Raw genomic sequence first — 18,432 nt, forward strand, 5'->3', positions numbered from 1 at the left:
TACTATCAGTGCTCCTGTACTGACAAGAATTAAATGGTACTTTTACCATTTAGAAGAACTGGGTCAGTAAATGTAATGCTAGAAGTGCACTATCAGTGCCTATTGGTGCAATTCAGGAAGTAGCCAGTGTTCTTGTTTATTGTGTGATTTATATATAATCAATTTTTTCACTTTGCTCTTCTTGTTGGTGGAGGACTTTCTGTCCCTGTAGGTAAAATCCACCCAGTAACCATTGAATCCCCCTGTACAGGCATGATACATTTTGATATCAATATTTTTTCCCATCATGCATTTGTAATTGTACTAAAACCATGGTTGCATATACCTCTGTCAAAATTGACCCTAAACAGTTTTGCTGTTTTTTTTATATTTTATGCTTAACATATTTTTTGTGATTTTTAAATCTTCTTGTCTGAAGAGTAGATGAAGGCTGGCTAGGTTAGTCCCAAAACATGTGTGGTACACATTGTAATCAAAATCTGGCTTTGTTTCTTATAATGTTCTCTTTATTTTTGATGAAGTATATATTTAAAAAGGTGATTATAAAGTAAATTTTGGAGAGGTGAAAGTACCCCACATATTGTTTTCTTCTTACTCTTTTAACAATTATTTAGATAAATACAACATAATATGTTTTATAAATTTTAATCTAAATTCACAACTAACAAACAACTACATCAACAATAACAATCAAATAACTCACTAATAATTTCTAGGTAAATAAATAAATAATTCACAACAAATTGGTTCTGCTACTTTATAAAATCTTAGTTCTGGATATTGCACTTGTTTATATTTATTGCACATGAATATAAGAATCAATTCTTTTGGATGATAGACAAGCTATGACTAAGTTCTGGCTATGGGATGCCATCTTGTATTTATTGCACATGATTATGTAAATGTATTCTTATTGAAGGTAGACATAGTTAAAACTTATTCCTGGTCCTAGGATGCAAGATTGGATTTATTGCTTTATGAATATATAATTTTTTTCCCAAGGATAAGAAGATATAACTTTTGCAAAAATTTCAATTTCAATTTAAAAAAAAAGTAAACTTTTAAATGGATAGGTCATTGAGTGATAACTTTAACTTTAATAATCACTTGGACTGATATAATTGCTGTAAATCTAATCATTTATTATAATCTATAGAAGAAATCTTTTATCCAATACATGTTCTTTACATGCAAAAGGAGATAAACTTCATGCTATACTTGTATGCTTTATAATGATGTTCAGGTGTTTATATCAGCTCACACATAGATATTATGTCAATGTAAGATAGTCTTGTGATAAAACATATGCCTCTTACACTTGTTATACATGTAATAATGTTTAACTTAAAATCTACACAGTTGGGCAATGATTTTTGAATAAATCCTTTTGTGCTTTCGGTAACTTTAGCCAAAACTGTGTAAATTTATTCAGAGGTGTAACTTATGTAGAATGAATTCACATTTATGTCAATCTAAGCAGTAAATATCAGTGTAGCAGCAGACAAATTATTTATCCAGATTTGCCATCCATCAGTTAGTACAATGTCCTAAACTGTATAAAACTGTGTAGCAGCAGATGACTGGATTTCATTCTGTCCCAGTTTGAATTGTATACGTTTCAGCCATGACAACAACACACTAGAGTTGAACAGTGCCATATCATTGGATGGAGCAGGTGGTTCCCAGTTCTCAACAGACTGAAGTCTTACTTGTAAGTGGCCTGGTAACTATTAGGAAAAAATGGTTTGATTGTCAGTTATATTAACAGATAATTTCACAGTAGAAAAATACGCCCAAGAATAAAATTCCAATTTTATGACAACAGTTTTTTTTACCCTTTTATAATCCCAGACTCTCTATTCAATATGCTGCTGATGAATAAAATGTATTTAATGCAACTTAGTCTGACCTATTCAAATCAACCCCCAAGGCAATTAGACTACACACATTTGAATGTTTCTGAGGTGGTGTCTTAAGTTGAACCATAATTTTATTTCAATAGTCACATTAACATCACTGCATGTTCTTCTGTCTTAATCTCAAATTTCTTTTCTTTCAATGTACAAATACAGTCTTTTTGAATGCTTAATTGAATCTTCTAAAAGAACTATACAAAACTAACCTGTGAATGATAAGTGAATAAAATTGATGTCCACATTGGAAACAGCTGAAAAAAAATATAGACAAATATATATGACAGATTCAATAAAGGTTTTAAAACTAAATGTAAAATAAGCTTGTGTATTTTTCTTTGTTATGTTTTTCATTTTTTTTTAAATCCAATATATTTAAAATAAAAAAATAATACAACAGCCTCTATAAATAAAATTTAATATTTTGTTTCTGCTTTCATATACCTTTTTAAAATGTGGCAACTCAGAAAACTACTGAAATGCTTATTTTTTAATCCTAAAACTTTAAAAGAGAGTTACTAGGCTAGGATTGTTTAATTTTTATCTAAAGATTTTATTAGATATAACATTGTTACCTTAGCTAATACTGAAGAGTTGCATTCTCTTAAAGCTTCCATCAATCCTAAGAAATGAAGGTTCACTTTCTCAGAAAACTGTAAATCATAGAAATAAATATACATTAAAGTTTAAATTATTCTATGAATATCTTGTTTTCATTTTCATAATAAAATAATATAAAAAGACATTGTCAATTTTACAGGAAACCTGAAACTCCCGCTAACATGTTTATAGCTGACTATGCGGTATAGGCTTTGCTCACTGTTGAAGGCCGTACGGTGACCTGTAGTTTTCAATGTTTGTGTCATTTTGGTCTTTTGTGGTTAGTTGTCTCATTGGAAATCATACCATATCTTCTTTTTTTATATTCACTTGTATTACTTTGTGTCATTATTAAGCAATAAAGGATTATTACCTTTCAAGCATAAGGAAATACATGTATTGTCAATATCATATTTGACCTCACTTTTGCTTTAGAAATGTAACCGGAGAGCATGTATCTACTCTACAAATTCATATCGTCACCACCAGGATTCGAACCCCGGTCGTCTGGGTGACAGTCAGTGCTTTAACCCACTGAGCCAAGGAATCGATTCCCTGGCTCAGTTGATTAAGACTGGCTATATATGTTCTACCTTTTCTAAGGGGAAGCAACCCCGCTACACTATTCCCCCACCACAAGAGTCATCATATCTTCATATATGACTCTTAACAACACAAACCCTGGCTATACTCCAGATAACCAATCGCGGATTTTTTTAGTTGGGCACCAAATGTAACTGGAGAGCACGTATCTACTCTACAAATCAATATTGTCACCACCGGAATTCGAATCCCCGGTCGTCTGGGTGACAGTCAGTGCTTTAACCCACTGAGCCAAAGAATCGATTCCCTAGCTCAGTTGATTAAGACTGGCTATATATGTTCTACCTGTACTCAGGGGAAGCAACCCCGCTACAGAAACAACACAAAAATAAAATTTTAAAATTGTTTGAATAGCTCTGAAATTAATGCATGGAATCAACATGAAACACAAATAAAAATTCAAGGCCCATAACTCCTAGAAGGCAATAGTGAAAACCATCAAAATCAAAAATGACCTCCATTTTGACAAGTTGAGAGAACCAACATAAAATTTAAAAGGCATTGGTTTATGTTTTCAATCCAGTTTCTCATCCATTAATCAAAGCAAAAAAGGATGAGTTTTGAACATGTAATAGACATTAAATAATAGGCATTTATGTTTACAATCAATTAGATCAATAATTTACCTCTTTTGGTGTAGATAGTAGCTGTAGAATACCAGGTGTGACCCTTGCCCAGAAGTCCATGATGGTAGAAGATGCTATCTGATGACTTTCTGATGTAACTGGATGCTGAGCTGCTGCAGACTCACAATACATTGACCATAACTATTTAACATAAACAAAACATAAGGCATAGGTCATATTTACAAATTTGAAAAATTCTTCTGTGGTAAATTCTTTAGTCAGTTGTGGAATTAAATTTTTAATTTTCTTAATTTCTTTCAATAAAGTGCTTCTGCAATGTTTGTCACATAATCCTGAGGAAAAGGGAAACTCTTTTTTAAAGGTCCTCAAAAAAACATGGTCTTTCTATTTTAAAAAGATTTAGGTTGGTGTTTTTATAAAAGAAAAACAAACTTCTTCCCATTATTGAATACAGTTTTTCTATCAGTTACTTTTTTTATCAAGTCAGTTGTAAGTTTGCTTGTATATTTTTGAAAATCTTTTTTTTACACTAAGCTGCTGAAGAATGAAGGAAATAATTTATAAAAAGAACATATATTATTCTCTTATTCAAAATAAATATGTATAGCTGACTGTATTGTATGTGTTTTTCTCATTGTTGAAGGCTCTAGCCAATAATTGCTAACATCCCTTCACTTGATCTTTGATGGATAGTTGGATTATTGGCAATAGTACCACATCTCCTTATGTTTATAATGTAGGGTTGTCAATTTTTTTTTAGAGATAATTAAAGAACCTTAGTGAGCACTCACATACCCCCACGCCCCCACATTGTCAATGAATGAACAAAATAACTGTAAGAAACAAAAATTGAATCATAATTTCCTGTCAATATGCACATCTTCATAGTATGTCCTTATTATCTACAACGTTTCATGAAATTCTGTTGTGAGGTTTTAGAGGAGGTTTGATGACAAACTGTTGCAGTAGTATATTGAAGCAAATAAGTTAAAAAGGGTAATAAGTACAAAGGGGCATAATTCCTATAAAACAAATTTGAATCATAATTTCCTGTCGATATGCAGATCTAAATAGTATGTCCTTATTATCTAGAAAGTTTCATGAAATTCTGTTGTGTGGTTTCAGGGGAGTTGCAATGACAAGAACAGGACGGACAGACAGACACACAAGTCTAAAACATGATACCCTCAGCAACTTCTTTGCATGGGGTATAATAAGACTGAATGTATTGTTTATACTAACCTGGCATAGAATGAAAGCATGAAACAAAGAGCTCATGTGGAGAACAGAATCCTACAAAAAAAAAGAAATTGCAAATATATTAAATGACATACTTGATTAACAGCTGTTCTTTTATACCTATAACTTGGAAAGTGTGTGAAAACTTAAGAGGACACACACAATAAATAATTAAAGGTCATGCATACAAAATTAACTATGGTGTTCCCAAAAGGAGAAATTATTCCAAATTAATATATGGATATTCAATGGAAAATTTTTATATGTCTAAAATTCAGAAATCATTGTATGAATTCTAAAATGTATGATGAATGAATCAATACTCAGCAAATGCTTCATTAAAACAATGGAACCAGAAAAATGAAATTCGAGTTCTCATATATTTTTCAAAACTTAAAAACATAAAAGTTTCCTTTGAATTAACAGTATAAGTTAATATGCAAATGTCTAACAGTACATTTATTTCAATGTCTTTTTGATGATAAATTAATGAAAAAAAATTTATTAAGTATGACATTTGCCACAACATATCTATAAATTACCTTTGACCTTTCATCAAAACCAGTCATGATGACCAATACATGTTCTGCAACATAACTACTGGCATCCAATGGTATTGGTAAACAGGAAACAGGTGCTGCCCCCTCTGTCATGGCAGTGTGTGTCAAAGAACCAATCAATACCCAGGACAAAGTTCTGATGTGGCCAATACAATCTGTAAATTCTTTTGGGCTAGTAAACAAAGAATCAAAATCTATATATTAAAGGTAACACACCTTATTTAAAATTTCTTACAAAACTGAGAGAAGCCTACTACATTTCTGAAGTACAGTGGTAATTTTGCTCAAATTTCTTTCACCACTCATTGTGTTTTTTTGGTTATTTTTTAAAGACAGCTAGGTCTGTTTTTGTACTAAGTAAAATTGATGATGTCAAGGTGAACAGGAGCAAAGAAACTTTATGAAACTATCCTGTAGTTTGTGGTGTTAGAAGCAGGAGGAACATACCAGCCAACTTCTGAAAATGTACATGTTTTTGGTGTGCATGACAACATTTTTAAGATTTACAATTTTCAAGGAATCTTTGCAAGCACATTTTTTTTCTTATATTCATACTCCTGTTTTTCCCCAATTGTATACTGGTAATGAACTTAAAAGCCTTTTTTTAAACGTACAATTCTTTTACTATTTTTGATATTATAAAAAAATATTTATCTGACTTACCCCTGCTGAACCGTAGATGGTGGGTGATATAGCCAAGGTAAATATCTAATTATTGCCCTATTTGTGTCTCTGTTGTTCCCTCTGGTGATTTCTAATGCTATATATTGTGCAATCCCTGACTTCAGCTGACTACCTAAAGTATCTTCATTTAAACTAGTACTACCACTCTTCAAGTTGTTCTATTGAATTAAAATATGAAAGCAATACAGCAGAAATCATAATACATGGATTGCACACTTGACATCTAATAAAAGGCTGTCAGAATCCAGAGCAATCTTGGACAAGTTAGAAAAAAATAATTTAGTTTCATTGTTATATTTGAGCCCTCGACTTTGAATAGTGTATGTATATCAGATATAAACTTTATATTTCATATTATACTGCAACTAGTTGTGTTTATTTCCTAAATAAAGTAACAAAGCTTTCATTTTGTATAATGTTAATTTCATCATGGAACACTTTTTCCACATTCAGGGGTTCATTAAGGGTTGAATATTAGTTTGACAATTGTATTACGATTTAACAAGTATTAGTTTAAGTTGCAGTATAAAAACAATATTAGGACAATGTCATATAAATATAAACTTTTTTGAACTTGGCGCAAAACTGTAGAAGGGCTCGGGAAAACCTCACCCTTTCCCAGTTTCTCAGCCTCATACAAAATAGTTTATATTTTTCTTTCATTGACCTGATATTGTTTATTTATTACCATAACTTTGGATAATGTATGTATATCAGATATAAACTTTGTATTTCAAATTATTACCTTGACCTTTGATAATGTATGTATATCAGATATAAACTTTGTATTTCATATTATTACCTTGACCTTGGATAGTGTATGTATATCATATAAAACTTCATATCTATAGTATTACCTTGACCTTTGATAATGTATGTATATCAGATATAAACTTTATATTTATATTATTACCTTGACCTTGGATAATGTATGTATATCAGATATAAGCTCAAGACTGTATATGATTTACCTTGACTTTGGATAGTGTATGTATATCAGATATAAACTCCATATCTATATTATTTACCTTGACCTTGGATAATGTCTGTATATCAGATATAAACTCCATATCTATATTATTACCTTGACCTTGGATAATGTATGTATATCATATATAAACTCCATATCAATATTATTACCTTGACCTTGGATAATGTATGTATATCAGATATAAACTCCATATTTATAGTATTACCTTGACCTTGGATAATGTATGTATATCAGATATAAACTCCATATCTATATTATTACCTTGACCTTGGATAATGTTTGTATATCAGATATAAACTCCATATCTATATTATTACCTTGACCTTGGATAATGTATGTATATCGGATATAAACTCCATATCTATATTATTACCTTGACCTTGGATAATGTTTGTATATCAGATATAAACTCCATATTTATAGTATTACCTTGACATTGGATAATGTATGTATATCGGATATAAACTCCATATCTATATTATTAGCTTGACCTTGGATAGTGTATGTATATCATATATAAACTCCATATCAATATTATTACCTTGACCTTGGATAGTGTATGTATATCAGATATAAACTCCAGACTGTATATTATTACCTTGACCTTGGATAATGTATGTATATCAGATATAAGCTCAAGACTGTATATTATTTACCTTGACTTTGGATAGTGTATGTATATCAGATATAAACTCCATATCTATATTATTTACCTTGACCTTGGATAATGTTTGTATATCAGATATAAACTCCATATCTATATTATTACCTTGACCTTGGATAATGTATATATATCATATATAAACTCCATATTGATATTATTACCTTGACCTTGGATAATGTATGTATATCCGATATAAACTCCATATTTATAGTATTACCTTGACCTTGGATAATGTATGTATATCAGATATAAACTCCATATCTATATTATTACCTTGACCTTGGATAATGTTTGTATATCAGATATAAACTCCATATTTATAGTATTACCTTGACTTTGGATAATGTATGTATATCAGACATAAACTCCATATCTATATTATTACCTTGACCTTGGATAGTGTATGTATATCATATATAAACTCCATATCAATATTATTACCTTGACCTTGGATAATGTATGTATATCAGATATAAACTCCATATCTATATTATTACCTTGACCTTGGATAATGTGTATATCAGATATAATCTCCAAATCTTTAATATTACCTTGACCTTGGATAGTGTATGTATATCAGATATAAACTCCAGACATTCATTTAGATGATCTCTCATAGATTCTGCTGCACATGTGCTAATTAACATGTTGGCATGAGTCATATATAACATTCCTTGTTCACCTAGAATGTTGGTATTTGCAATGGTTCCTCCTGCATCGAGCACAACAAACTACAAGATAATTTATAAAGTTAAAGGAGTCTTACACATACACTGAATTGAATTTATTGTTAATAAGTAAATTGTTAGAAAACACCATCTTATAAAATACTCTTGCTTATAATATTTTTTCTTCAATTTGGCAGTGAACCAAATGGGACACATGTCTTAAAAAAAGTTAAAAAAAACCTGTTGTTTAAGTATTTCTTTCATATTATCTATATATAGAACCCCATTGATTACAATATTTATCCACTTGTAATAGTTAAAATTTCAAACTACAAAATATAAGACGTATCTAGTAGAAATAACTATCAAGGGTTTAAAATTATTGAACAAGACTTTGTTAAGTTTTAATGATAAATTTATATTGCAATGTTATGAAAACCAGAAATTACACGAGACAAATTGATCAGTGTGTGGTTGATTTTTTTTTTAACAAGCTTGTCAGGACAGGTTTAATTGCACACTGAATGAGAGCAGTGAATGAAAAAAGCAATTATATGACTGAGGATAAACTGTTGAAGACGAGGTATATCATGACTAACCTATGTAACTTTTCATTTAATCTTACCTGCACAAGAAGCAAGAAATTTTCATCAGGCAAACTAATCTTAAACTTCATTGCCTGGACCAATTCAAACACAACTGTTCTGGTCAGGTATAACTTGTCCCTCTCCTAAAAGATCAACAAAATTATCTATGTGTTTTGCAGTCTAAATTGTGTTGTTATGTTACTGTCCAATGGAAATCAATGGCATTATGAATATCTCCTTTCATTCATAGAAACAAAGAAACAAAATCTTCAAAGCTGCAGAACTTTAAAAATCATAAAATGAAAATAATAGTGCCTATGTTAATCCAGAAATGTGTGGAACTATAGAATGCAGGGAAATATTCCAGAAACACCAAAAACTTTACAAAATCACTCAAGTATAAAATGTGACAAAGTAACCCAATATTGTGTTGCACCTAAATCTTCAATTTACAAACTGCATGAGGTTTCAAATGAAAGGATTATTAAACATAGTATACAGACAGATATAACAACAATGTTTACACTATATGCTCCTCCTATTTTTGTTATTGGTCATTGTAAATAAATTCAGCAATGGATTAACATATGGACAACATGGTTAAATCAAACCTGTGTAAAAAAAAGTTACTGAATTTTATTTTGAAGTAATTTATCAAATGTAACCTACCTTAACATATGATCTGTTTCCAAGGGAACAAATATCCAACATGTGTTGTAGCTTGAAGTTGCAGTTCTCTAGGGCAAAACTCAACAACTTGGAGAATGGCTCAAGAATAAACTGTATAATAAAAATACAACATAGATATAAAATTAAAAAAAATACATATGTATATAAATTGTCTATTTCATATATAACCATACATTTGGTTATACATACATATAATATAAATTAAGAAAAGTACACAGATGCCACATCTGAACTATCATTTTCTATGTTCAGAAGACCATAAAGATGGGATAAAATCTCTAATTTGGCATTAAAAATAAAAAGATCTCATATCATAGGGAACATGTTTACTAAGTTTCAAGTTGATTGGACTTCAATTTCATCAAAAACCACCTCGACTTTTAACCTGAAGCTGGACAAACAGACAAACAGACGGACAAACAAATGGACAGACGAACAGATGCACAGACCAGAAAATATATTGCCCATAAAAATAAATTAAAATTTAATAAGTTCATAAATCAGACTGTTAGTTTTCTCATTTGAATTGTTTTACATTTGTCATGGGGTCTTTTATAGCTGAATATATGGTATGGGTTTTGCCATAAGGTGACCTATAGTTTTTTTTTGTCATTTGGTCTCTTGTGGACAGTTGTCTCGTTGGCAGTCATACTTAATCTTCTTATTTTATATTGACAAACTCATTGTGATTTAATTTCCAATTTTACAAATTTCACATAATATACCAGTGACTCACCCTTGCAGTGCTCACACCAGACACTTTCAATATGGCTGTTATAATTTTGAGTACTGGTGTCATGTCACATGGATTAGGTAAAACTGTTGGAAGTTTCCTCAGGAAGATATCAAACTGCAATATAATACTATTCCACATAGGTGCTGATGACTCGAGGGATATACAGTTAATATACATAGATAAGTTGTTCAGTAGTAACATTATGTTGTCTGATGGTAAATTCTTTCTACTGTTCAGTCCCTGTAAGAAATTGAAACATTTTAAGCATGTCATAATCAAAATCTAGCAGAGTTTTATGTTTCAATATTTTCAACCTTTTTTGAAAAAAACCTTATTGTTTCAAAAGTCAAATAAGCATTGTAAAATTGGTTAAAATCTAAAAGCAGGTAAATTAATTCAAACTTACAAATTGATGACATTACTAAAATCCTATTTTAGATTTATAAAGAGTAAACAAGAATAAATAACTACCTCCAGTAAAAACTGTATTGGTGCTTGACAAGTCAGTTCTGTAAAATCTACTAAAGCTGTAGCCATTGTCTTGAAGAAATATGTATCTATAACAATAGAGGTATAAAGTTTTAGGATTTTCACAAAATTATTCAATGAATATTCAGGTTGACATATTTTATATATAGAAAGAAAGGTATGAAGCAAATATCAACAAATGAATCTGTGAGCTATTTTTACTAATGATACCCCCTCTAAAAGTATAAGGTAAACAGGAATTTGTTGAGTGATGAATTTGAAAACATATCAGAGGGTATAAACCCTGAAACCAAATTTTAGAAATCCTTGTAATGTAGTTTCTGAGAAAGATGCAACAAAATATTCACGGGAAAGATGGACCGACTGACAGTTGGACTGACTGACGGATGGACCGACTGACGGATGAATAGACAGTGGTTAAACAGTGTACCCTCACATTATTAAAGCAGGAATATAATGAGGAAGTGTTCAAAGGGGAAAGAAAAAGAAATCCCTTGGTAATTTGTTTGTTTTAATTGCTTAAATTTAAATCCTTCATGAAAATCATGGTGATCTGATTTTAGTATGGAGCTTTATCATTGAACATGATGCATCAACTAACAAAAGATCATTTATTACACGATCATTTATTACACTCACCTTCAAAATTACTTTGAAACAACATAGGAAATATACCATTGGGTGCTAGTTGATGTAAAACACACCTTAGGAACTGTCTGGCAATGCTTAAACTATTACCTGGTACCATCAGATTACTGAAATGACAAAAACAGGTATCAACAGGTACTTCATTTGAACTCTAGAGAATAGTTGTCTCATATACAATCATATCACATCTCCATATTTAAAAATCTTCAGATAACAAGAAAGTTTATAAACAATATGACTGATTCGATTAGGTAACAGATTACTTACTGCATATACATGTACCAATTTAAAATGTTACAATCATTATTTAAACACATGATCACTGTTGGAATTTGAAAAAAAAACCAACAATAAGTTTTTAAAAGTTAATGAAAGGCCCAATGGCAACAAGGCAGCAAGCAACCTAATGATACAATTTCATCAAATGTAAACATTTATATGAAGTTCTGCAGGATTTTTCATCTATAGTAAAATATTTATAAGAAAAATATTTGACACAATGATTTTTAGATATACAAATCGACTTACCTTTCAGCTTGCCAGGCATATGGACTACTAGATGCTATTCTACAATTAGACAAGTAAAACTTTGAAAATATTGTTGAATGACATCAAACACTTACTCTTGAAAAACAAATACTTTGTAAATACCAAGCTTATTTGTACTTTGTGATTATTATTGTTAACATCAACACTCATATAGTAAAATGAAAGATAACAATATAAGAAACACAACGATGAATTCAATAAATAAATAATAAAGAGTTTTTACCTAGATACACACTGTAACATCTCTAACAATAATGGTGTAGCCAATGACGGCTCTCTGTGTATAAAGGTTGCCAAGACAACAATACAGTAACCAATGACATCATCATCATACTGCTCCAGGATAGCATTACATTCTGCACATCTATCTAACATAACGTTATCGCCATATCTAGAAGCTGACGGTTTCTTTACAGCCTTCTTTTCCAGCAGTTCACTTTTTCTACTTCTCCTTCTAAAAGATATAAGTCATCCTGTGAAAGTACTTTAATTTGTGGGTATCAATTTTTGTGGTTTGAGCATCATTTACATGTTACTTTTAAAAATCAAATACACTGTATCAACTATGGTGTTTGTACTAACTTCAGATTGAAAAATGAAAAAAAACTTCTTGATTCTGTAGAATTTAATATGTCTGAAACCGATGATTCTCACACTTTCTCTTGTTACTTATCAAATACACATTGATTACATTCACATAGGTTTGCATTTCACAAATTTTGAGTTAGCATTTCCTTTAAAGTATGACAAAGCCTTGCACGACGGAAATTGCACATTCAGATACAGGTCTGCCCAATATAAGAAGAACAAGAGGCTGTCACAACGACAGCAAACCCGATTTAGCATTTATTTGTGTCCTGGCAATATCACAAGAACCATTACTGATGATTGGTGAAAGTTAAAATTGTCAATATCAAATTTGACCTCTATATTGTCATCAGTATCAACATATTAAATTTGAAAAGCTTAGATTGAATGGTTTGTGAGTAAATGCAACAACGTTAATGGAAACACCATTTTACGATCTTTCAAGAACCATAACTCCTGAACGGTAAAAGTCAAAATCGTCACTATTGAACTTGACCTCTATTTTGTCATCAGTAACAACATATTAGAATTTGAAAAGCTTTGGTTGAATGGTTCATGAGAAAATGCACGGACACGACTGGAAACACCATTTTTCAATCTTTCAAGAACCATAACTCCTGAACGGTAAAAGTCAAAATCGTCATTATTGAACTTGACCTCCATTTTGTCACCAGTATCAACATATTAAAATTTGAAAAGCTTAGATTGAATGGTTTGTGAGTAAATGCAACAACGTGAATGGAAACACCATTTTACGATCTTTTCTTTCAAGAACCATAACTCCTGAACGGTAAAAGTCAAAATCGTCATTATTGAACTTGACCTCCATTTTGTCATCAGTAACAACATATTAGATTTTGAGAAGCTTTGGTTGAATGGTTCATGAGAAAATGCACGGACACGACTGGAAACACCATTTTTCAATCTTTCAAGAACCATAACTCCTGACTGGTAAAAGTCAAAATCGTCATTATTGAACTTGACCTCCATTTTGTCACCAGTAACAACATAATAAAATTTGGGAAGCTTTGGTAGAACAGTTCATGCGTAAATGCAGGGACACGACTGGAAACACCTTTTTTTCAATCTTTCAAGAACCATAACTCCTGAACGGTAAAAGTCAAAATCGTCATTATTTAACTTGACCTCCATTTTGTCACCAGTAACAACATATTAAAATTTGGGAAGCTTTGGTAGAACTGTTCATGCGTAAATGCATGGACACGACTGGAAACACCATTTTTCAATCTTTCAAGAACCATAACTCCTGAACAGTAAAAGTCAAAATGGCCATTATTGAACTTGACCTTCATTTAGTTGTCAGTAACAACATATTAAAATTTTAAAATCTTTGGTTGAACGGTTCTTGAGTTAATGCACGGACAACATTTGATTGCCGCCCGCCCGCCCGACCGACCGCCCACCCGCCCACCCTGCTGCCCGCCCGCCGATCATCCCCAATTTAATAACCGACATTTTTGTCACAAAAATCCGGTTAAAAATGAAATAATGAAGTCAATCATAAATTCAATTGTATTATTATTTAAAGTTACTGTTAAAAAACATATGTACTGATTATGTTTCCTTAAGATCTTGCCCTGAGCAGAAAGACAGGTTCTAATTAATTTTATATATTTTAGGATTAACAATAGCAATTAATATACTGGACAATTGATCTGTCAAATTAATTACCACGACGACAAATTTTAAATAAAACAACTATTTAATGATTTCAATACAAATTTATATAAAATCTATCAAAATCAAGAAAAAATCCGGTAAATGGGTTACGTTTTTAGTATTCGGTACCATTGTTCAAACGGTTAACTCGTTGACAACACTATTTAATATGTACAATCCTCACAGTAACAGTCTGCAGTTGTAGTTTATAGTGCATTTGCCATGTGAGAACTACATGTATTGTAGTATTCTCAGTTCGGTGATATTCAATATACTTTTTAGATCAGTAGCAAAACCTACATAGTGATCTTTCTATGTCTTGATTTGGACAAAGGTTGTCATTTTGTTAGACACTTAAATTCGTGATTAAAGTCATACACGAAAACAATGAAAATTGGTACCCCATGATTAAAAGTACTTTTACAGTATATAAAGATAAAATTGTCACATGAAGGAAAATATTCCGTCAGAGTAATGTAATATTAATAGAGATAAAAATGTACAATAGTAATTAAAAAATGCAAATGTTTTTAACTCAATAATTTCAAATATACAAAATGCTTATCGTGTGTGATAACATTGTGTGAGGGATTTCGTCGTTTGCTGTACCACTGTTCACACCCGTGCAATTTATGACAATACCACTGCATCAATCAGAATTAATTTTTTTGCATTGTTTTGAGAAATGATTTTGCTTTGTTGTCGTGTATTATTTGTGATAAATTCAATGTTTTAAAAAGGTGAATTTTCTGTATAAAGTCAATGATTATACAGACTTTTGAAGGCCAAACTTTGATCCAAAAACTATACCAATACAGAATGATATGTTTATGAAATTATAACAAATATATTGGTTAACAAATTTTTATTTGTTATTGCAAAATAATGAACATAAAATATCTGACATTTTCTCCCTACCCAGTTTACCCCTATACATTTTTATGATGTGGACTGGTCATTGTTATTGAATCTTGGCAATTTGATTGGATTAAGTTGAGATTAGTTTACCTTCAAACTTGTTTATGCTTTTCATACATGACTATTGATTAATTAGAAATATATTTTATGCACGAATATGGCAGGTAAAATTATTATTTATCATAATAAAAAAAACATTTTTCAGTCTCATTGGAATATGTTGATAACAATTAATCCCAAACTTAAGAAGTAAGTAAATAAAGACAAAATATGTCCGATCTGCCTATTTCTGCACATCAAAAGTCAATACGATCGTTTTAAAGTCAATTTTGTCTACCTCACAAAATCTTGTTAGACACTATAGCAAGTCTCATGTTTTTAATTTTGAAAAGGATCTGTCTCAAAAGGAGAAAAATCACATCACATTTGATGTCCTGGTGAAATTAAGACTTCTTTAATGTAATGGATCTGAAAGTGTAACACTTGAATGTATACATAACAGAACAGTTTAACTCTTAAACCATCTGTGATAAAAAAAATCAATACTAACGATTTAGTAGTTGGAGTTTCATCTGGAGCAGGTTCATTAAGTTCTGGAAATATGGTCTGTAATTCTACAGTAGTTAGACCAGTCTTCCTATTCTTTCTTTGTCTAAAGTTAGGTTTTGGTCCTGTTCCCTTTGTACTCTTCTTTTCATCTGTAAATATGAACACAACTTAATGGTCTTTTTCAATAGAATAAATTTAGCCACAATAAAGCCTTTTTGTGCTGATGCTAAATACACAATCACCAATAAATCAATCAATATAATATTTTTTTTCCTTCTAAAGAAAATAAAAGAGTACAACTTTTACCTTTTCCGTCAGTTGTGGTTTCTGTTCTGGTCCTTGTTGTATTAAGTTTATCTGAATCTGTGTCAGAGGTCGTCTGATTCTTATCACTGTCATCAGCACTCTCTAGTTCCGAGGTCAAGTCATGACTCATGTCTGTTGTTGAGGTCACTCCTGTCCATGTACTCGATGCGTCTGTAGCACTACTGGACACCCCAGTCGACAACATTGGAGGACAGGTAACCTTAATTCCATCTCCTGGTACCACAGATTTGATTTTTCCAATGCCTTTCTCTGGTTGCTTAGAGAATTCCTGTAAATTTTTGGCCATAACTTTCTCTACAGATATTGTTTTAGTGTTGTCATCAACTGGACTTGTTTCTATTTTTGCAGGTGATGTAGAAAAGGAATCTTTTGGTTCTTCTTTCTTCTTTGGTATATCTACTGCTGATGTTACATTTTTGGTTTGTACCTGATGAATGAAACTTAGCATATAAGTATACCTTATATCAGAAAAAAAACGATTGGTTTGTTATTATAAAGTGGATACTAACCATCAGATTTTTATTAAATCAATAAAATTGAGAATGGAAATGGGGAATGTGTCAAAGAGACAACAACCCTACCATAGAGAAGACAACAGCAGAAGGTTACCAACAGGTCTTCAATGCAGCGAGAAATTCCCGCACCGGGAAGCTTCCTTCAGCTGGCCCTTACACAAATATATATACTAGTTCAGTGATAATGAACGCCATACTAAACTCCAAATTGTACACAAGAAACTAAAATTGAAAATATTACAATGCACATCTACATAGCATGACCTTATTATCTAAAAAAAATCATGAAATTCTGTAGTGTGGTTTCAGACAAGTTGCAATAGCAGACTGTTGCAATAGTATATTAAGTTATCTTTACTCCATACACTCTGTTTCTATAAAGTATGGATAACATTCATGTATGTAATAAGTAGCTACAGCTGTACCAATAGGAATGAATATTTACAGCAAAACATACATTATCCCTGGCTGGTTCCATATTTGGTTCACTGTACTCTATCAGTCTCCTTGGCTTCCTAGTAGTTCTTGTAAGAGGACGTTTTGGTGTTTCTACAGCTTCCTCAATCACCTGCTCTCTGATTGGAGACACTTTATCACCCTTCTTGAAATGTACAGCTCCACCATCAAAGTTAACAGTATCATTTAGATTTTTAGGACTTGATGGAGGTGTATCTGTTTCCTGGATGTTTTCTAGGTCATTCAATTTACTAGGCTCTGAAAATACACATCATTTATAGATTTTAAAGACTGCTGTTGTTGTAATATATATTCACAAGAATTGTTTACTCCTTCAATGTGACTGTATACATTTTTTTTTTTTTTCATTTTATGTCTATTAGTTTATTCAGATTAACAATCTTTACACTGAATTTGGCTTAGTTGCCTATTTGCAGCAAGCACATTTAATATTGCAGATCTCTTATTAAGCCCTCAGCTGGTTTAAATTAAAAAAAATGGAGAATGTGTCCATGGCACACAAATGATGCACCCACTTGCATTTAATGTTATAAAGGGTCATATTTCTAAAGCGGTAAAAGTGACACTATTAAAATTCGTAGTTGATCTTAGTTTTGTGGCAATAAGCATTGTGAACAAGTCTCATAACAATTGGTAGTGGAAAACTTTTAAAAGTGAGAGAAAGGAAAAGATATGTTTTTTCCATTTATAAATAGAAATTAGTCTAGATGAGTAAAAGTGACGCCATCAAACCTGATCTGTGTTTTGTGGTAATAAGCATTCAGTATAAGTCTCATAACATTTGATTGAGGAAAACTAAAGTAAGACAACAGAAATCATTTCAGGACGTCACCTAGACAAGGGTAAAACTTAAAGCCACATTTGCTCCTGCTACATCTTTGCAAAGTACATGGCATTTAGGAATAAGGGCATATATCAGAATGAAGTGTCCAGTAAGGGGACATGTTTCAATGTAAATTGATACTTTTTAGGCTATCACACCAAAAATAGGTCAATATAAAGTACAAAGCAGGATATATTATATCAAATTAACATGTTATCATCCTGGATGTTATTTTGAAGCTAAATATTGCACAATTTTAAATCTTTAATAAATCGATCCTTACACTAGCAGATAAGAAAGGATAGACACCCTTTAATGACATGCATATGCTCCTCAGTATAAATCCT

At 31.3% G+C, this 18,432-nt stretch overlaps 1 protein-coding gene across 1 annotated transcript in view; it reads right to left on the reverse strand.

The window, feature by feature from the left end:
- Positions 1 to 629: 629 nt before the first annotated feature.
- Positions 630 to 18,432, reverse strand: part of LOC134711997 (protein unc-79 homolog) — a 51,243-nt gene continuing 33,440 nt past the window's right edge. The window contains exons 33-50 of the mRNA XM_063573075.1: positions 17,243 to 17,499; positions 16,250 to 16,697; positions 15,945 to 16,092; positions 12,432 to 12,662; positions 12,188 to 12,226; positions 11,651 to 11,766; positions 10,994 to 11,079; positions 10,523 to 10,762; positions 9,766 to 9,876; positions 9,135 to 9,239; positions 8,393 to 8,572; positions 6,166 to 6,344; positions 5,485 to 5,674; positions 4,946 to 4,996; positions 3,743 to 3,883; positions 2,489 to 2,566; positions 2,123 to 2,167; positions 630 to 1,727 (exon numbers count right to left, since the gene is read on the reverse strand). Coding sequence (XP_063429145.1) covers positions 1,548 to 1,727; positions 2,123 to 2,167; positions 2,489 to 2,566; positions 3,743 to 3,883; positions 4,946 to 4,996; positions 5,485 to 5,674; positions 6,166 to 6,344; positions 8,393 to 8,572; positions 9,135 to 9,239; positions 9,766 to 9,876; positions 10,523 to 10,762; positions 10,994 to 11,079; positions 11,651 to 11,766; positions 12,188 to 12,226; positions 12,432 to 12,662; positions 15,945 to 16,092; positions 16,250 to 16,697; positions 17,243 to 17,499 — 2,825 coding nt within the window. The 3' untranslated portion in view covers positions 630 to 1,547. The remainder of the gene's footprint in view (positions 1,728 to 2,122; positions 2,168 to 2,488; positions 2,567 to 3,742; positions 3,884 to 4,945; positions 4,997 to 5,484; positions 5,675 to 6,165; positions 6,345 to 8,392; positions 8,573 to 9,134; positions 9,240 to 9,765; positions 9,877 to 10,522; positions 10,763 to 10,993; positions 11,080 to 11,650; positions 11,767 to 12,187; positions 12,227 to 12,431; positions 12,663 to 15,944; positions 16,093 to 16,249; positions 16,698 to 17,242; positions 17,500 to 18,432) is intronic.

The sequence above is a fragment of the Mytilus trossulus genome, chromosome 3 (genome assembly GCF_036588685.1).
Source record: "Mytilus trossulus isolate FHL-02 chromosome 3, PNRI_Mtr1.1.1.hap1, whole genome shotgun sequence".
In the NCBI taxonomy this organism is placed as follows: Eukaryota; Metazoa; Mollusca; class Bivalvia; order Mytilida; family Mytilidae; genus Mytilus; species Mytilus trossulus.